Here is a 21,536-nt window from a genome sequence, read left to right as displayed (position 1 = left end):
TGTCTGAACAAATCTACCATTTGGGGATTTTATGTCAATAGGAAATAGAATACTTGGACTCACAATATGTACATGATCACACCAAGTGCCCAGCAGTCCACAGGTTGGCCATATCTCTGTCTCCCAACGACCTCTGGGGCTGGTTGACAAAATGGACATGGAAAAATCATATATTGATGCATGAGCACTCTGGTCACCACTGCTATTTAAAACTTAACAACTTAGTATGGACATGTAAATTCCAGAAAATCATGTAGGCTCTCTTTAAACTCTTTTTGTCGTTGTTGTTGTTGTCCAAAAAAGACCATCTGCTGCATCTATCCTCATGGAGTTTTAAAGAGGTTTTGCCTGTTTTGAAGAGATTCTTACCCAGATACTCTGGGGTTCCACAGGGCTCCTTGATGAGTCCAGTCTCCAGTTTTGCCAGATGGAAATCACTGATGACTATTTTAGAATGTTTCAGTCGGTTGTAGTACACCAGATTCTCAAGCTTGATGGAATGAGAATGACAAGATGAAATTAATGGTTCCTGCGTTTTATTTTCTCAAAACAGAAATACTGGATAATCATTCATTTGTGTTCCAAGGAAACTTTTCCAGATACAAGAAACATTTTCTTGAGCAAACTAAAAAAAAAGTAATAATAATAATCATAATACAATATATTATTAATGACCAAAGTTATGCAAAACTATTTGTGGCTGTCAGCCATCAGATAAATGAGCAATGGTTAATCACATCTATTTCAGGATTATTTCCATGATATTTAAGCACATTTCTCCTATTAAATCTAATTATTGTAAATTTCATTATTGAAATACAATTTCTTATTTCTTTCTTTTGGTGTGAAACATGACCCGGACATGTTCTTGATAGATTTTGTTTTGTGACATTCACCCCTTTGCTTTTGTTAACAGATAAAGGGAAGATATGATTAACTAAAAAATTAAACACGATCTATTAGTAACTACAGTGCATCCGGAAAGTATTCACAGCGCTTCACTTTTTGTGAAGTCCAAGGAATTGTCTGTAGACCTCTGAGACAGGATTGTATCGAGGCACAGATCTGGGGAAGGGTACAGAAAAATCTCTGCAGCATTGAAGGTCCCAATGAGCACAGTGGCCTCCATCATCCGTAAATGGAAGAAGTTTGGAACCACCAGGACTCTTCCTAGAGCTGGCCGCCTGGCCAAACTGAGCGAGAAGGGCTTTAGTCAGGGATGTGACCAAGAACCCGATGGTCACTCTGACAGAGCTCCAGCATTTCTCTGTGGAGAGAGGAGAGCCTTCCAGAAGAACAATCATCTCTGCAGCACTCCACCAATCAGGCCTGTATGGTAGAGTGGCCAGACGGAAGCCACTCCTCAGTAAAAGGCACATGACAGCCCGCGTGGAGTTTGCCAAAAGGCACCTGAAGGACTCTCAGACCATGAGAAACAAAGATTGAACTCTTTGGCCTGAATGGCAAGTGTCATGTCTGGAGGAAACCAGGCACCTCTCATCACCTGGCCAATACCATCCCTAAAGTGAAGCATGGTGGTGGCAGCATCATGCTGTGGGGATGTTTTTTAGCGTCAGGAACTGGGAGACTAGTCAGGATCGAGGGAAAGATGAATGCCGCAATATACAGAGACATTATTGATGAAAACCTGCTCCAGAGCTCTCTGGACCTCAGACTGGGGTGAAGGTTCATCTTCCAACAGGACAACAACCCTAAGCACACAGCCAATATAACAAAGGAGTGGCTCCGGGAGAACTCTGTGAATGTCCTTGAGTGGCCCAGCCAGAGCCCAGACTTGAACCCGACTGAACATCTCTGGAGAGATCTGAAAATGGCTGTGCACCGACACTCCCCATCCAACCTGATTGAGCTTGAGAAGTCCTGCAAAGAAGAATGGGAGAAACTGCCCAAAAATTGGTGTGCCAAGCTTGTAGCATCATACTCAAAAAGACTTGAGGCTGTAATTGGTGCCAAAGGTGCTTCAACAAAGTATTGAGCAAAGGCTGTAAATACTTATGTACATGTGATTTCTTTCGTTTTTTATTTTTAATAAATTTGCAAAGATTTCAAACAAACTTCTTTCACATTGTCATTATGGGGTATTGTTTGTAGAATTTTGAGGAAAATAATGAATTGAATCCATTTTGGAATAAGGCTGTAACATAACAAAATGTGGAAAAAGTGAAGCACTGTGAATACTTTCCGGATGCACTGTATGTCACTTGAAGTAATATTATGTAGGTGTGAATGTGCTACTGGTGGCCACCAGAGGGTGCTGTGCTGTGTACCTTTAGGTTTCTGTGAATAATCTTCAGGCTATGCAGGTAAGCGACTGCCTCCATAACCTGTCTAATAACATTGCTGGTGTCCCTCTCAGAGTAATAGCCTTGATCCTGGATCCAGTCAAACACCTCTCGACCTGTGGCTCTGCAGGTGAAGACAAATGGGACAATACATTTGAAATGCTGAATTGAACAGACACATTATCAGTTGGTTATTTGTTATCCAAAGCAACTTATAGTGCAATAAGGCACAATGGTAAAGGGGTAAACCTTTATGGTGACAGGATGAACCCTAAAGGCTACCCTACCACCACGAACCCCATTAACAGTGAGGTGAACACAACATGCTGAGCTGCTATTTCTGTGCGATTTTGAATTATTTACACCCTGCTGTACATGTTGGCACCTTCAAAGTCTTTTCTTGATCATGCAGGTATTGTTGGCACAGATCAGCCAATCCATGCCATAGATGCAGAAAACAGCAGGGACAAGGTATTACAATAATGAATGCAAATCCAAACAGACAGGTAGGAATGTGATAAGGACACAGTGGTATAATCATGCTTGGACAGTCTGAGCACAAGGTTTATTTCTGTTATGTCTCAGATGATAACAGCTATGACTTAAGCTTTGTGAATTCACTGTTGACATGAATAGAAGAGAATCTTTACCACCACAAGACCTTTCCAACAAATGATTAATAAAATGTCTGTATCTACATTTTTCCTGAGCAACAACTGGGTGGCACTATGATGATTCTTCTAATTGCCTGTTTTGTGTCTGGTCTTGAGACACAATGTAAGCCAGAGAACAACAACCATTTAAGTGTTATTTGGAGTGACTGAGCGCCAGTGGGAGGGGCCAGTGGTGCAATGATGTAAAAGATGGTGTTGATCTCTTGCTGTGGAGGTGGCTATGCATTAATGAAGGCCCCCGTGTGACATAGAAAAGTCACAGAAGTAGAGGACAAGCCGTTTTTGCAGCTTGGTGACAATTAATGCTTTTTCTGAAACTTACTGGATGTTTTTAAAGTAAAATGAACTCTAATATGTCAGATGATCAATGAAGATGTTATTTGTTATCCAAAGCAACTTATAGTGCAATAAGGCACAATGGTAAAGGGGTAAACCTTTATGGTGACAGGATGAACCCTAAAGGCTACCCTACCACCACGAACCCCATTAACATTGAGGTGAACACAAAATGCTGAGCTGCTATTTCTGTGCGATTTTGAATTATTTACACCCTGCTGTACACGTTGGCACCTTCAAAGTCTTTTCTTGATCATGCAGGTATTGTTGGCACAGATCAGCCAATCCATGCCATAGATGTAGAAAACAGCAGGGACAAGGTATTACAATAATGAATGCAAATCCAAACAGACAGGTAGGAATGTGACAAGGACGCAGTGGTATAATCATGCTTGGACAGTCTGAGCACAGGGTTTATTTCTGTTATGTCTCAGATGATAACAGCTATGACTTAAGCTTTGTGAATTCACTGTTGACATGAATAGAAGAGAGATCTTTACCACCACAAGACCTTTCCAACAAATGATTAATAAAACGTCTGTATCCACATTTTCCTGAGCAACAAGTGGGTGGCACTATGATGATTCTTCTAATAGCCTGTTTTGTGTGTCTGGTCTTGAGACACAATGTAAGCCAGAGAACAACAACCTTTTAAGTGTTATTTGGAGTAAAATTTAATTTCAGGTTCAACTTGTGCGGTTGTTGGCTGTCATATCAACTCAAAGTAGTTGAGGCACAGTCAAAAAAAAAAACAGTCATCTCGACTTTAAGTACCAGCACTTTAAAGCCACATGTTTTTGAAAATGTTTACAAATGTAATACATTAAACATCACATTACCAGCTAAGAATACATGCCGATGCGTGCGAAAACACTGGAGACAGGAAATTGAAAACAGTCGAATCTTGGAACATTTCCATGTTCAGGAAAAAGGAGGATACACAAAAAATGTTCCTAAATGCATCCCACTTTATAAATTCATCTTAAAATCATGCACCCATGAACTCCACCTACAGAATGCCCACAAATATCCTATTATGGTGAGACAGAATACAATTAAAGTGAATACCCAAGTTATTTATCTGTTTATTTATTAATTCATAAGGAATGTTTTTGTGTGGTTGGCAAGGTTTTCTATAAAAGTAAGTGCAGCATATTCAACAACTCATATTCTTTTCATAATAAATCTATTCATTGACCGCATTTACTGTACATCCACGCAATATTTCAACCAATGTCCATATTAGGGATGCACCCATCCCGTAAACTACGGGATCGTCCCGTTTTTAAAGATGAAATGTTGCGTCCAGTATTGAATCAATACGTCCTGTATTTTAAGCTGGTCAGATGCTATCATGGTGAAATTGTTCAAGATCGTTAACTTAACCTTGATATTCGGGGTAAATGTTGCCTAATGCGGGTAAGGGGCTGTCTAAAAAGTCCACTCATTGTGCTAAAACATCCTAATACTGTTGCAGGTGTGATAAGGGACGTTCTGAAATGTCCACACAAGCGACAACTGCCATCGCAACAAATCGCAACCACATTGTGGTTTACTTCTTTAACATATAATGCTTAGTCTCATGGCAATTGTGTTCTGTATAAACTACATGCGTATTCTTTTTCCTCTGTTCTCTTCTGCTTGCTTTTGCCATTGATTATGCTGCATTTTAGTATTTTAGTCAAATCATTCATTTTATTTATGTCCTTAACACAGTGGTTCTCAAAGTGTGGGGCACGGAGGAATTGCAAGGGGGGCGCGGAAGACTAACCCGTCCTCAAATCTCGTTCACTTTCACACATTAATTAGTGAAAATACACATAAGAACACAATTTCTTTTCCTCTGCCTTTTCTCCTGACTTGTTTAAACTTTCACCTGGCACCGCAGCGCATCCTGCATGCGCAGCTTTTGACAGCCCAAAGTGTTGATGTCAGGTGCACTCATGTAAACAAGGTCATTTTTGCATGCACGCCAGTTTGCAAGCATGTTTATCATTAATTGCAGAAGTTTTTCTTGTTTCAAATAGATCATAGACCTCACCACTCCCTGTACATAACATATTGAAGAACCATTTCTCTCAAAAACAGAATTCAGGACTTACAGCTCAAGGAAGAGGTAGTACTCCTTCCTGGTCTCGTAGATGTCCACCATCTGGAGGATGTTGGGGTGTTTCACCCTGGAGAAGAGAGATTGACAAACAAGTTTGCAGCACTCAGACGTTAATAAAAGTAGTTGAAAGTTTGCTTGAAAACTTTTTAAGACAGTATTTACACTTGGCCACTTCATGCGTTTTTTCTGATCAGATTGCTATCCGATTGCATCCGTTTAATAATTAATTATTTATTGCGCGATGCAAGTCCTATGTAAATACTGCAGCTGTTACTGTGAATTTTGCATTTCCCCTGTGCTGATTTGATGAAGTTTACATTTTTGGCTTGAACAGCCAAATGCATTTACACTTGAATGAGTTTCGTCTGGAATGTGTCTCAAACCACCTCCCAGAAGGTATTCACATTCTTTTTATGATCGGATAGCAAACCGATCAGCAAAAACACATTAAGTTACTAAGTTTAAAGACCCCCTAAGAAGCATTTTTTATCATTTAATATTTTAATTCTAATTTCGACTTCTTACAGTTCAAGTGGAGCTACCAACCCCAAGGATTGATTCCCAGAAAACAAACAACCTAAGAAAATGGAAGGTTTTGAATCATGTGCCACATGCAAATGTACCTTTAAATTCTAGTTGCTATAATCTAACTCATATTAGCAATAAGTAACATTGGAACATGGACAAAATAAAGTGTTGCTAATGTTTTTAACAATGGGTCATGTCAGGAAAAATAAATAAATGTTAGAACACTGTACATAAGAAATAATAAGCTGATTTAAAGACATGTTTATGCAAGCAAAGAAAGGCGTAAACTACAGGTGAACTCTTTTCCTCTGTGCCTTATTCATGAGCTGTTGTGATTTGTGAGAAGGGATCGGAATGCAGCATTGCAAGAACAAAGTGACATGAGAGACACACTCGTGGCAGATCAGCCTTTCAGAGAAAATGTCTTCATATATAATTATATATTAAATCAAATCAAATCAAATCACTTTTATTGTCACACAACCATATACACAAGTGCAACAGTGTGTGAAATTCTTGGGTGCAGTTCCAAGCAACATAGCAGTCGTGACAGTGATGAGACATATACCAATCTACAATAAACATCAAATTTACACAACACAATTTAAAATCTAATATACACATAATTACACACAACACAATATACAAATAATAACATACAATGTACATTATACAATACACACAATATAGAATACACATTATACAATAAAAAAAAAATAGTATATATAGTATATATAAAATGTACAGTAGGTTGTATTGTACTGTATTGACATTCAGGCTGTCGGTTGATAGTCAGTTGCCAGTGTGTTGTTAAGAGAATATAATTTATGACAGTACAGTGTGAGATAATAAGATTAATAAAGTGCAGTGCTGATGTATATTGATAATGAGAGATCAAGAGTTCAAAAGTCTGATTGCTTGGGGGAAGAAGTTGTCATGAAGTCGGCTGGTGCGGGTCCTGATGCTGCGATACCGCCTGCCTGATGGTAGCAGTAAGAGCAGCCCATGGCTCGGATGGCTGGAGTCTCTGATGATCCTCCAAGCTTTTTTCACACACCGCCTGGTGTATATGTCCTGGAGGGAGGGAAGCTCACCTCCGTTGATGTGTCTGGCAGTTCGCACCACACTTTGCAGGGCTTTGCGGTTGTGGGCGGTGCTATTGCCGTACCAGGCGGAGATGCAGCCAGTCAGGATGCTCTCTACAGTGCTGGTGTAGAACCGTGTGAGGATGTGGCAGTTCATTCCAAACTTCCTCAGCCGTCTAAGGAAGAAGAGGCACTGATGATCCTTCTACACAACGGCCTCAGTGTGGACGGACCATTTGAGTTCCTCAGTGATGTGGACACCCAGGAACTTGAAGCTGCTGACTCTCTCCACTGGTGCTCCATTGATGGTGATGGGGCTATGTTCTCTGTCTTTTCTCCTGAAGTCCACCGCAAGCTCCTTTGTCTTGCTGACGTTGAGGGAGAGGTTGTGCTCCTGACACCAGCATGTCAGAGTGTACACCTCCTCTCTATATGCTGTTTCATCATTGTCAGTGATCAGACCTACCACCATCGTATCATCAGCAAACTTAATGATGGCATTGGAGCTATGTGTTGCCACACAGTCATGTGTGTACAGGGAATACAAGAGTGGGCTGAGAACACAGCCCTGCGGGGCTCCAGTGTTGAGGGTCAGTGATGAGGAGATGTTACTGCCCATTCTAACCACCTGGCATCTGCTTAACAGGAAGACCAGGATGCAGCTGCACAGCGAGCTGTTTAAGCCCAGAGTCCGGAGTTTCTCATCAAGCTTAGAGGGCACTGTGGTGTTGAATGCTGAGCTGTGGTCTACAAACAGCATTCTCACATAAGTGTTCCTTTTTTCCAGGTGGGAGAGAGCAGTGTGTATTGTAGATGCAATGGCATCATCAGCGGTTGTTGCGGTAAGCAAACTGCAATGGGTCCAGTGATGGAGGCAGCACAGAGCAGATGTAATCTCTGATTAGTCTCTCAAAGCATTTGCTGATGATGGCGGTCAGAGCAACAGGATGCCAGTTATTTAAGCAAGTGATTTTGGATTGCTTTGGTACAGGCACAATGGTGGACATTTTAAAGCATGTGGGGACCACAGACAAGGAGAGGGAAAGGTTGAAAATGTCCATAAAAACACCAGCCAGTTGGTACGCACACGCTCTGATGACGTGGCCCGGAATGCCATCTGGACCCGCAGCTTTATGGATATTCACCCGTCTGAAGGATCGGGTTACATCCACTATAGAGATGGAGAGTGAACTAACCTCTGTAGGTTCGGCCGCGAGAGCTCTCTCTGCGAGGGCTGTGTTATTTCCCTCGAACCGTGCATAAAAATTATTTAGCTCATCCGGGAGAGAGGCAGCGGTGTTCACGGTGGAGTTTTTATTCCCTTTAAAGTCCGTGATGATATTAATTCCCTGCTACATGCTTCTAGAGTTGGTGGTGTTAAACTGTCCTTCAATATTGTTCCTGAACTGGCTTGTTTATGCTCCTCCGCGTTCCCGGAATTAAAAGCGGAGGTCCGCGCATCCTATCAGTGTAAACCTCGATGTCATCATCAGAGGCGGACCGGAACATCTCCCAGTCCTCGTGATCAAAACAGTCTTGTAGCAAAGAGTCTGATTGGTCCGACCAACACTGGATCGTTCTGAGGGTGGGTGCTTCCTGTTTCAATTTCTGCCTGTAAGCGGGCAGAAGCAGAATGGAAGAGTGGTCCGATTTGCCAAATGGTGGACGGGGGAGGGATTTGTAGCCATCCTGAAAGGGAGAGTAGCAATGGTCCAAAACCCGGTCCCCTCGTGTGTTAAAACTGATGTGTTGGTGGTATTTTGGTGCAGTTGATTTAAAATTGGCTCTGTTAAAGTCCACGGTCACAATGAACGCGGCCTCGGGGTGCGCGGTTTCCTGCTTGCTTATAATCCCGTACAGTTGCTTGAGTGCCCGGTTTGTGGCGGCTAGTGGCGGGATGTACACAGCTGTGATAATGACCGCTGTGAATTCCCTCGGTAGCCAGAATGGTCGACACAGAAGCATGAGAAATTCCAGATCAGGAGAGCAGAAAGACTTGATAGAACGTACGTTCCTCTAATCACACCAGAATTTGTTGATCATAAAACATACACCACCACCTCTGCTTTTACCTGAGAGGTCTTTCGCTCTGTCTGCTCGGTGCACGAAGAACCCAGCAGGTTTGATGGCTGAGTCTGGAATCTCCGCAGACATCCAAGTTTCTGTAAGGCAGATAATGCAGCAGTCCCTCGTCTCTCGTTGGAAAGAGATCTGCGCTCTCAGCTCGCAGAGGTTGTTGTCCAGAGACTGAACATTTGCCAGTAGAATACTGGGTAGCGGGGGTTGATTTGCGCGACGTCTTACTCTGATGAGAACATCGGCTCTGTTTCCCCTTTTCCTTCTGCGTTTCTGCCCAGACAAAGGGCTCCGCTGGCGTGTTTGTAAACAGTGGGTCGGCATTGAGGAATTTGAAGTCCGGTTTACGGTGTGTAATTGCAGAACCAATGATCAAAAGTGTTTGTCTGTCATAGACAATAAGGCAAACAACATCCAAGACAAAAAACATAAGAACTGTAAACAAAACAAACAAAAAACTACAATGTTGTTTCGGAGCTCGCAATGCAGCAGACATACTCGGCGCCATCTTGAGAAAGCCAACATACTGATCTACTGTATAAGCTTATTATGTTTGCTTGACAAAGCCAACATACTGATCTACTATTAAGCTTATTAGTGGTGCTTGTGGAGCAAAGCATCACTTTTATAATCTCAAATAATTCTTCTTATTATTCTTCCATACAAAATTTCAGTATCTAACTCGTCCCGCACCGTTTGGCGTAGACCCATGAATGAGTGTCAAATCGACCGGCCTATTGAGGGGTTGGGGATACGGTGCACCCCTGGGAGGCAAAAAACAGCCCAAAAAATCCCATAGACTTTGCATTGCGATGAACTTTGATGGATTATATCTCTGGATCAGAATTTCATAGAGAAATGAGGGTGGACTCCTTTCATTCAGCCTAGCAAGGAGTTTTCGACCATAACATTACATTGGTAAGATGTACCACTGGGGGGCAAAACCGGCCCAAATCTGCCCCATAGGCATACTATGGTAAGGGATTTTTTTTTTCCTACTATGACAAGACAATGGCAAGAAATTGGTCAGATTGTATCTCCCAATCAGAATACCATAGAGACATAGAGCTCATTTCACTCGGGCTTCCAATCAGTCTTCAAGTATGATATTGGAAATGGCGTAGCCACTCCCTAGCAACCATTTATGGCACCTTAGCCATAACAAAATGGAACTTACTTCCATTCAAAATGGCTGAGAGTGATATCTTTGGATCAGAATGTCCTAGAGATATGAGAGGTGGCTTGTTTTAATTGGGTGAGCATTCAGACTTCAGGTATCATCATAGAAACTACTTCACCATGCCCTAGCAACCATTTAGAACACCCTAGCAACCAAATCCCATTGACTTCCATTACAAATAGCTTAGATGGGTATCAGGATCTCAGGATCAGAATGTCATAGACTTCATTGTTGGCTTGTATGATTCAGGACAGAAAGTAGCCTTCTTAATATTACCCTGGCAACTGCCTAGCAACCACATGGGCTTACCCTAGCAACCAAGTTGCAAAACACATACAGTATCTCTGCACCAAAACATCGTAGAAACTTCCTGTTTGGCTTGACTCAGTCTAGCAAGGAGCCTTTTGAGTATCACATTGGTAACTACCTAGCAACCAGATGGGTTACCCTAGCAACCATGGAACAACAACAATATCTCTGCACCAGAACATCCTACTGTCATGGGGGTGGCCTTTTTCAACTTGGGGCAGTTGGTGGGACATCGTGGTGAGAAACTTTGCCACAGCAAGCACCACTCACATTTTCTTCAGGAAATGTACCTATCTAGTTATTATTATGCTGGCTTGACAAAGCCAACATACTGATCTACTACATAAGCTTATTATGTTGGCTTGAAAAAGTAAACATACTGTTCTACTACATAAGCTTATTATTAGTGGTGCTTGCAAAGCATCACTATTGTAATCTCACATACTTATTATTATTGTTGGGCCTCATGTATTCAGATAGAAGACAAAGGCAGGCCTAACACAAGTCGTAAAACCTAACTCAGCCCCCACACATTCCATGTCGTAAATTTTACGATAAAAATCGCGCCAAAATCAAACAAAGGGAGTCCAAAACAGACTACAAATCCATGAAGCCTTGCTCACTAAAGGATCGAACTCTCAACTCCTATTGGATGAGGCACACAACAGAACGTCCCTCAAACATGACATCATCAGGAGTTGAAATATTCTGAAATGCTTCCAGAATTCGCTTCCAACAACTTTGTTCACCGAATATAGACGTAGTTTTTTTTTTTTTTGCTGCTCTCCGGTGCAACCTCGTGGCACAAGGAAGTAATGTCCGACTTGAAACTGTAGCCATACAATCTCCATCTTGCTGGATGAGTTGAGATTACTCTGTGTTCAACCAAACACTCTAACGGATCCGAAGGAGACCGCCGAGCAATTTGCATCTTCATCCGTTTGCCTACAGAAGTGAAGAGATTAAAGATTTCAGCTTTAGGGCTGTCACTTAATCATCTCTCTCTCTCTCTTACTAATCTCACACACACACACACACACACACTGTCACACACACACACCTTATGTGTTATAGGACTATTTTGATTTCCATATCTAATCATATCACTGTTTAGTTTGTAGTTGTAAGTCGGAAGTTTGTTGACTGCATTGTATCAATTATTAATTGATATTACTGCATAAATAAACTTTGTTTATATTACAAAGAGAAGTGTTTTGGTTTGTTTTGCATACACCTGTGTCATGCTGACGGGATGTCAGTGCTCGGATTCAAACCTTCATTCATTGTTTTTTTCCCGAAAATCGATATTCTTCGGATGCCGATTTTCCTAAGAAAACAATCTAATATTGAGACTGTTTTACTATTCGGTTATTAGTCCCTGATTTCAGGGTGATGCCCCGTCAATGTTAATCCTTATTAATATTCTATTGATTTTTGATAATTGATAATTATCTTTGATGATTGAATTTGAATGATCAATAAGCTAGTATTAATTTTAATTAATGTTTCATCGATGTTAACAATTAATGATTATCTTTGATAACTGTTGATTTAAAGGATTTAAAAAGCTAACATTGATTCTCATCAATGTTCTATTGATTTTAATAATTAATAACTATCTTTGATAATTATTAATTATTGCTAATAACCAAACTTGCTCCTAAACATAGCGCAATACATTTACTGGAGCCCCATATGAGGTTTTAATGAGTTAGATTCAATTGATTAAATATTAATTAATAACTACAGAAATCATTATTAATTATTTCTGATAGTAACACTGATCTAAACAACCAGTAAAGCCCTACATTATTATTATTAGTGGTGCTTGCGAAGCAAAGCATCACTATTGTAATCTCACATACTTATTATTATTAGTGGTGCTTGTGGAGCAAAGCATCACTATTGTAATCTCACATACTTATTATTATTATTATTATTATTAGTGGTGCTTGCAAAGCCCTAGTAACCATTTACGGCACCCTAGCAACTGCCCCCATAGACTTCCATTCAAATGGCTCAGAAGGATATCTTCAGAACAGAATATTGTAGACACTTGGGGATTAGCTCTTTTCAGTCAGATTAGTAATCAGCCAATAAGAATCTCTCTGGTCACTGGTTAGCCACACCCTAGCAACAATTTAGAGCACCCTAGCAACTAGATTTATTGACTTCCATTAGAAATGGCTGAGAGTGATATCTTTGGATCAGAACATACTACAGACATGGCAGTTGGCTTATTTCATGTGGGTGAGCAATCAGTCTTCATGTATCCATTTGAAAAAACTACTTAGCCACACCCTAACAACCATTTAGAGCACCCTAGTAACCATCCCCACTGACTTCCATTCAAAATGGCTGAGTGTGATATCTTCTGATTAGAATGTCCTTGACACATGTGGGTGCTCTCATTTGATTCGGGCTAGCAAGCCGTGTTCGAACATACCCTGTGTTTGGGGGTAAAATGTACCCCAGGAGGTAAAAAGGGGGGCAAAAAACCATACCAAAAATTCCCATAGGGTACTATGGGAAGAGAATTTTGTTCCTACTATGGCAGTCAATGCAAGAAAGCTGCCAGATCATATCTCCCAATCACAATGACATAGATACATGGGGGCGGGCTCATTTAAATCGGGATACCAATCACTCTTTAAGTATCACCTTGGAAATGGCATAGCCACACCCTAACAACCATTTATGGGACCCTAGCAAACACCCCCCATTAACTTCCATTCAAAATGTCTCAGAAGGATATCTTCAGAACAGAATGTCGTAAACACTTGGGGATTGGCTCTTATGAGTCAGGTTAGTAAGCAACCAATAAGAATCTCTCTGTTCGCTGGCTAGCCACGCCCTGGCAACCATTTAGAGCACCCTAGCAACCAACACTATTGCTTTCACTTAGAGTGTGATATCTTCGGATCAGAATGTCCTAGAGACATGACAGTTGGCTTGTTTTAATTGGATGGGCAATCAGTCTACAACTATCATCATGGGAACTCCTTAGCCACGCCCTAGCAACCATTTAGAGCACCCTAGCAACCAAACACCATTGACTTCCATTCAAAATCACTAAGATGGGTATCTCAGGATCAGAATGCCGTAGAGACTTCCGGGTTGACTTATTTCACTCAGGAGAGCAAGGAGCCTCATTAAGTATCACTCTGGTAACTGCCTAGCAACCACATGGGGTTATCCTAGCAACCAAGTAACAAATCACATATCTCTGCACCGGAACATTGTAGACACTTCCGGGTTGACTTATTTCACTGAGGATGGCAAGGGGCCTTGTTAAACATCAGGAGATATGATCTGACAAATGTTTTTCCAATGTTAAGTCAATGGGACTTTTTGGGACAGTTTTGTGCCCCCTAGGGATGCAACATACCCCCCACCCCTTAGAAAAGTCATAGCACAATAGGCCGGTCGATTTGACATCTCATTCATGGGTGTTCGTCAAAGGGTGCGGGACGAGTTAGGTGCTGAAATTTTGTACGGAAGAAGAAGTAGTAGTAGCCTTATTAAGTATCACCCTGGTAACTGCATAGCAACCAGATGGGTTACCCTAGCAACCATGGAACAACACCAATATCTATGCACCAAAACATCCTACTGTCATGGGGGTGGCCTCTTTCAACTTGGGGCAGTTGGTGGGACATTGTGGTGAGAAATTTTGCCACGGCAAGCACCACTCACATTTTCTTCAGAAAATGTACCTATCTAGTTATTATTATTATTCTGAGCCAAAATTTAAACAGTATCTCCTCCTAGAGCTTTAAACCTACAACCACAAAACTTGGGTCAGACCTTCAGACTGTTCTGACTCGGGTTGCTGTATCTTTTCTAACTGATCAGACTTCCGGTATCCCTGTATGGGACTTCCAAACAGGACTGATTTTTAATTGGCTAATTAATTTTTAATTTTTATAAATGAATACAAATTTTCCCTGTAATAACTCCTTTAGAGGATTCAGTCATCTTTCCATCACTCTACTCTTTTTATTCTTTCTTTCACTCCAACACTTTAACACCCTAGCAACTGCATACAGCCTATCAACAATTTAGTGCATCCTAGCAACCAAAACCCATTGACTACCATTCAAAATGGCTTAGATGGATATCTCCTGATCAGAATGTCATAGAGTCTTCAGATTTGACTCAATACACTCAGTCCAGCAAGCAGCCTTTTTAGGATCACACTGACAACTTCCTAGCAACCACATGGACTTACCCTAGCAACCGTATAGCAAAACACATATCTCTGCACCACAACTTCAACTTTGGCTTATTTGACTCAGACCAGCAAGGAGCCTTTAAATATCATGCTGGACAATACTTAGCCACACCCTTGCAACCATTTAGTGCCCCCTAGCAACCAAAACCCATTGACTTCCGTTAAAATGAGCTTAGATGGATATCTCCAGATCAGAATATCATAGAGACGTCATTGTTGGCTCGAAAGACTCAGGCCAGCAAGCAGCCTTTTGAGTATCACCTTGGTAACTGCCTAGCAACCAGATGGGATTACCCTAACAACCAAGTAACAAATCATATATCTCTGCACCAGAACATCGTAGACAATTCTGGTTTCATTCATTGGACTCAGGGTAACAAAGAGCCTTTTGAGTATCACCTTGTTAACTACCTAGCAACCAGATGGGTTACCCTAGCAACCAAGTAACAAATTATATATCTCTGCACCAGAACATCGTAGAGACTTCCGGTTTCATTCATTTGACTCAGGATAGCAAGGAGCCTTTTGAGTATCACCTTGGTAACTGCCTAGCAACCAGATGGGGTTACCTTAGCGACCAAGTAACAAATCACATATCTCTGCAAAAGAACATCATAGAGACTTCTGGTTTTGTTCATTTGACTCAGGCTAGCAAGGAGCATTGTTATTATCACCTTGTTAACAGCCTAGCAACAAGATGGGGTTACCCTAGCAACCAAGTAACAAATCACATATCTCTGAACCAGAACATCGTAGACACTTTGGGTTTATTTTATTTTACTCAGGGTAGCAAGGAGACTTTTGAGTATCATCTTGTTAACTGCCTAGCAACCAGATGGGGTTACCTTAGCAACCAAGTAACAAATCACATATCTCTGCATCAGAACATCATAGAGACTCCTGTTTTTTTTATTTGTCTCAGGCTAGCAAGGAGCATTGTTATCATCACCTTGGTAACTGCCTAGCATCCAGATGGTGTTACCCTAGCAACCAAGTAACAAATCACATATCTCTGCACTAGAACATTGTAGAGACTTATGGTTTTGTTTATTTGACTCAGGGTAGCAAGGAGCCTTTTCAGTACCACCTTGGTAACTGCCTAGCAACCAGATGGAGTTACCCTTGCAACCAGTTTGCCATTCAGAAAAATAAGCAAGGGGTAGGGTTGCATAGGACTTCTTGCAGCTGGCTGTCTATCTGTAGGATGTTCCTTCTGTCTGTTTGACATTAACACCTTCAAACTTCCAACTCTTCAAACTATTTTAATCTTTCAGGCAAGGCTTTGTCAAGCCAACATAAAGTTTGTCTTCAAACTTTACTATCTAGTTATTATTATAGTCTTTTTGCATCTCAAAGCTTTGACATGTTTGGTATGTTTAAGGAAACCCATTGTTGCATTAGGTGTCCAATGTATATTTTTGAGAGAAGAGGTCTGTAAATCTTGATGGCCAACATCAGTGGCAAATGGTTTTACAGAGTTGAAATCCTTTATGTTAGAATCAAATGTCTGTTGTTTAACTTGTCTTTTAAAACAATAAAAGGAATAATGCAGTGGTTCCCAAACCTTTCCAGTCAAGCCCCCCTTTACTAATCAAAACATTTTTACAGACTCAACAGTCCAGCTGAAATATATCAATCATTTGCACATGTGCCTCACACTTTTGGAACCACTGGAATAATGTGTCTTAAATCAGTGTTTCCTACAGAATTCAGTTTTTTTGCAGCAGGGGAGCCCCCAAATAAACACTAAAAAATAAATGAATATATAAATAAATAGTAAAAAATAAAATTACTAAAAAAAAAAAAAAAAAGAACTAGCTCATAAGAGATATTTATTTGTGAATTGGACTACATTGTTTGTTTGTTTTTGTGTGCAGCCACCGAACAAAATGCAATAAAAAGACTTGTTGTCTGTTTTATTTCACGTCTTTTTATCTTGTCAAATTCAATTCAGTTTACACATTTGCCTGAGAAAATCTGATGAATCAGACAGAATATAACTTCTTTTGCCATGGCACTTTAGATTTAGTGGTGCCGGATATACTGATATGAAATTAGCCATTTCCAAGCTATAATCACAGTAAATAAACATCTTACTCATTACAGTGCAATAAAAGGTTAATAAATTGAATGCAATTCTTCTTCTATGATGACACATTAAAAGAACTACAACTGATGCAAAGATGCAGATTTTATATTTTTTAATCATTATTTTGTAGAAGGAAATTGAGGACAAATCAACTTAAGATAGTTTTGGGAGCTGCTACAGCACACAAAGCATATCTTAGGGAAAAGAGTGAGTGTTTAATGGAACTTTAATGATTATTATTGTTTATATTTACATTGTTTTTAAATTAAATAAAAATATATATATAGTTTTGAGCTGAGCTCTTTTTAAATAAATGAAATTAAGAGCAGACATGGGCTGGACTGTAGAGGAGGGCACAGTTTAGAATTATTCTAAAGGTAAATTTTGAAGAAGAACTGTGTGTAACTCACATCTTTAAGATGAGAATCTCATTTTTGGCAGCCTTCCGCACTTCTCTTCCATCTTTCTTTAGGAATTTTTTGCAGGTGTACATTTTGAGTGTGTTCTTGTCCTTTGCCCTGAAGATCTCACAGAACTCCTCCCTTGAAAAGAAATAAAATTTAGTACAGTATAAGTTTATTAAAATGTTTTAAGTGACATGTAAGGGAGGTAAAATGTTGCACTGTTTGATATTGAGGATTTATCTTAAAACTTGAGGAGTCAGTCCAACAGTACAGGGTTCTGCCCTTAGTTTTGTACGTGTACGTGTTGTGTCTTGTGTCTGGATTCAGCCACTTTGGCTGGTTTGGTTTATTGACTCTGTGGCTGAGTCCAGGCACTTGTGTTTTGTCTCGTGTTATGTAAATGTACTTGGTTTTGTTTTCTCATTTCCTTGTGCATTTGTGTCTATCTTGTCTTTAGTGATAACCCCACCCTCTCGTTTGCCTTGTTACCTATTTGATTATTAGTTTATGGTCCCCATCTGTGTTCCCTCGTTACCTTCTTAATTTCTCTCCCTTTATATTTCCCTTGTGTCAGATTCTTCCCTTTGTCTGCTCTGTCTTGTTCTCAGTCGGACTGTTATTTAGCACGGTTTTCTAATTCAGTTTTTTGTTATTAGATTCAGGTCCAGTGCTTCTGTTTTGTTCTCTTGTTAATTAATTTGTCCAGTTTGTTTTGTTTTAAATTTTTCCTCATGGGAGTTTTCTGTTTGCTACCTTTTGTGTTTTTTGTCTTAATAAAGGCTTGTAAAAGAGCTCTGACTGCCTGCGTTTGGGTTCTTCTGACAAAAGAATCTGACCAGTTTTGAACCCAGCGGGCAGTCAGCTCCTACTCTTGGGTCTGTTCCTCCACCAAGCTCCTGTCCGGCAGGAGACTGTCTCTTGAAGCACAACTCAGGATTTCACATTTGTGGACTGTCCCCAGGCTGGTCGGCCCATTGGGGTGTATGCCAAGGATCTCCTGAATGTGGCTCAAGAATTGTGACTAAATTAATAGTTGCCTTAGTTCACAAATTTCATTAAGACAATGGTGGTGGAGAAGATTTTTAGATAACAGTAACTTAAATTTCCATCTGTTTCCCATAAAAAGCTATCAGATGGCTTCAGAAGACTTTAGTCATTTGGACTTGGGGTCCAAGTATTTGAGGTGTTTTTTTTTTATTTATTATTTCTTTTTTAAAAGAGTTTGACAGCACCTGTCCCCATTCCCTTTTGTGGCATTAAGAGAAGCAATATGAACATTCTGCCTAACATCTCTTGAATTGTGTCAATATCTTACAAAGAAAAAACAAGAAAGAATAATCAAGTTAAATAACATCCATATGTGACGAGACAGGAGAGGAATGAGGATCTAAATGCAGCCTATTTAATAAAACAAAAGTAAACCAGGTAACTCAGAACATAATGAAACAAAACACAGGGAACAAAGAACAGCATAATACAGATGAAGACTGACAAAAAACCAGGGGAAAACAAGGGCTTAAATACACAAGGGAATGAGGAACACCTGGGGAAACAATCGGGGAAAACCGATCATGAAAAGAAACTAGAAAGGACTACAAAACTAACAGGAAACAGGAACAGGGATCTAAACCAGAATTTCAACATTAAAGTAAATACAAAAAACAGGGAATATGTGACAGAGCCCCCCTTTTAAGGAGCAGATTCCAGATGCTCCACAAAACAAAAACAAATGGTCCATGGGGTGTGGGGGAAAACAGGTAGTTCAAGGGGGCAAAAGGGGCAAGGGGAGCAGAGGAACAAGGCAAAGTCATGGAGGCTTGAAACCAAGGCAGAACCGGAAGGATGGAGAGCCAGGATGACGCTGCAGGCTCGGAGGACCAAGTGGACCAGAGCAGATCAGGCGGGCGGCCAGGAGACCAGAGCAGATCAGGCGGATGGCCAGGAGACCAAGGAGATGACCTCAAGGTAGGGGCTGGGTAAGGAGTCCTGGGAGGCGACCACAGGGCTGAGACAGGGTCAGGAGGCCTGGGAGGCGAGACAGGGTCAGGAGGCCTGGGAGGCGGCCGCAGGACAGGGTCAGGAGGCCTGGGAGGCGGCCGCAGGACAGGGTCAGGCAGCGGAGCCACTGTAGGAGGAGTCTCTGGGGGAGTGGGTGGAGCCGCGGGAGGAACAGTCTCTGGGGGAGCGGGCGGAGCCGCTGGGGAACTAGTCTCTGGGGGCAGAGCCGTAGAAGACGGAGCCATGGGAGGCTCGAGACAAAGAGTTCTGGATGAATGGGAAATGACCTCCATGGTAGCGAACAAGGGAAGAGACTCAGGAACGACCTCTGTGGTCGTGGGCATGGGCAGAGACTCGGAAGCTACCTCCTTGGTCGTGAACATGTGATGAGACTCGGGAATGACATGGGAAGAGACTTGGGAACGGAAACTTCTCTTCCTCCTCCTCTGGATGGCCGAAGTTGGCAACGCTGGCTCTGGGACGGGCGAGGCTGGCAACGCTGGCTCTGGGACGGGCGAGGCTGGCAACTCATTGGCCGTGGCAGGCATGTGTGTTGGCTCGTTGACCGTGGCAGGTGTGGGTGCTGGCTCATTGACCGTGGTAGGCGTGGGTGTAGACAATTTTTGAGGTAGGGTCTTCATGGACCCACGCACCGACATCAGTGGCAGATCATACAACAGAGGCCGTGGGAGACTTTGCGACAGGGGCCGTGGACGCAGGTTTTGGCCCGGAGTTCCCGCCATAATCCACTGTATAAGGGGAACTGCTAAGTTCCAGAGCCTTCTCCACATAATCGCCGAGCGTCCAGTGAGGATCAGCTGGAGGCGTGAGTTCTCTCAGTGCACTATTCAGACCGACCTGGAAGAAAACCACCAGAGAGCGGTCTGGATAGTGCACTACATTTGCCAGCTCTAAAAACTCATGGGCGTGATCCTCAACTGGACGGTCCCCTTGCTGAAGGAGCAGAACCCTGATGGCCGCTAGATTCATTTCTTGGTCAGTCTTTCTGTGATGAGACAGGTGAGGAATGAGGATCTAAATGCAGCCTTTTAAATAAAATAAAGGTAAACCAGGTAACTCAGAACATAATGAAACAAAACACAGGGAACAAAGCACAGCATAATACAGATGAAGACTGACAAAAAAACCAGGGGAAAACAAGGGCTTAAATACACAAGGGAAAACAAGGGAACGAGGAACACCTGGGGAAACAATCAGGGGAAAACTAATCATGAAAAGAAACTACAAAGGACTACAAAACTAACAGGAAACAGGAACAGGGAACTAAACCAGAATTTCAACATAAAAGTCAATACAAAAAACAGAGAATATGTGACACCATATAACTTCAGATGATTAAACTCAAAATTATACAACTACAAAATTTCACTTACGATTTAACAATCTGCCCCAGATCATATTTTTCTGTGATTTCAATAGGACTGTTGTAGTCCTTCTTCTCGCCAGGTTTTAAACAGCCGAATGGCATGGCCCGCCCTGCCTTCAAAGGAGAAAAAAGTATGAAAGAGGGGTTAGGTTATAAAGCAAACTAATTCAAGTAATCTGCACTCATAATTCATTGCACATTGTGTGAAAATGTATTACTCATTTGCACCAGCCATTCTGCATTAATATGCATGTTCACTTCAAATCATTTTCATTCCGAAGGGAAAAAAGAATGGTGCATAAACACTCGCCTTTGACATTTGCAAACAAAACAAATTTGGTGGCCCCAAAGAACAAGAGCACAACCAATCTAATTTTGAATGAAAATAATAAAAATCAAAACAGCTTCTTTAGGTTGAAGCACTCAGAAAAAGAGAGGGGAAAAAATGCTTTCCCCTCGACAATGCCGCTGTAACGATTCAGACAGGGAAAAAGAGCAACTGAATGATTGTGGGCAAAGGAAACATGGAGGTAAAGACAACTGAAAGGCCTTTGTGAGCTTCTGACCACACTTAAAGACTAAATCACTGTGCTCCCCTTCTCCCTAGCAGGGATAAATTAAATTAGACACCAAACTCTCTCTTTATTTTTGCTTAAAGTGAGACTTGTTTATAGCCAGGCTAAATGGCAGAGAGTGTCTCAGTTTGTATAGATACTTGCAAGGTCCTGCAGAGAGACTCTGCAGTCTATAAAAATCCAACTCTGGATTTTTGCTGACTAGAGTTTTTCCATGATTGATTGGAAAACAGACTGAATAGCACCTC

General features: G+C 41.3%; 1 protein-coding gene across 3 annotated transcripts in view; it reads right to left on the bottom strand.

Moving 5' to 3' along the window:
* LOC127428329 (caM kinase-like vesicle-associated protein) overlaps positions 1-21,536 on the bottom strand; it is a 134,444-nt gene that overhangs the window by 25,820 nt on the left and 87,088 nt on the right. For all 3 annotated transcript variants that reach the window (XM_051676649.1, XM_051676648.1, XM_051676647.1), the window contains 6 exons: positions 20,721-20,827; positions 17,335-17,466; positions 5,416-5,490; positions 2,289-2,427; positions 370-490; positions 64-139 (listed from right to left, as the gene is read on the bottom strand). In XM_051676649.1, coding sequence (XP_051532609.1) covers positions 64-139; positions 370-490; positions 2,289-2,427; positions 5,416-5,490; positions 17,335-17,466; positions 20,721-20,815 — 638 coding nt within the window. In that variant the 5' untranslated portion in view covers positions 20,816-20,827. The remainder of the gene's footprint in view (positions 1-63; positions 140-369; positions 491-2,288; positions 2,428-5,415; positions 5,491-17,334; positions 17,467-20,720; positions 20,828-21,536) is intronic.

Source organism: Myxocyprinus asiaticus, chromosome 37 (assembly GCF_019703515.2).
Source record: "Myxocyprinus asiaticus isolate MX2 ecotype Aquarium Trade chromosome 37, UBuf_Myxa_2, whole genome shotgun sequence".
In the NCBI taxonomy this organism is placed as follows: Eukaryota; Metazoa; Chordata; class Actinopteri; order Cypriniformes; family Catostomidae; genus Myxocyprinus; species Myxocyprinus asiaticus.
The sequence above is the reverse complement of the archived record's forward strand: the minus strand, read 5'-3'. Positions and strand labels throughout refer to the sequence as shown.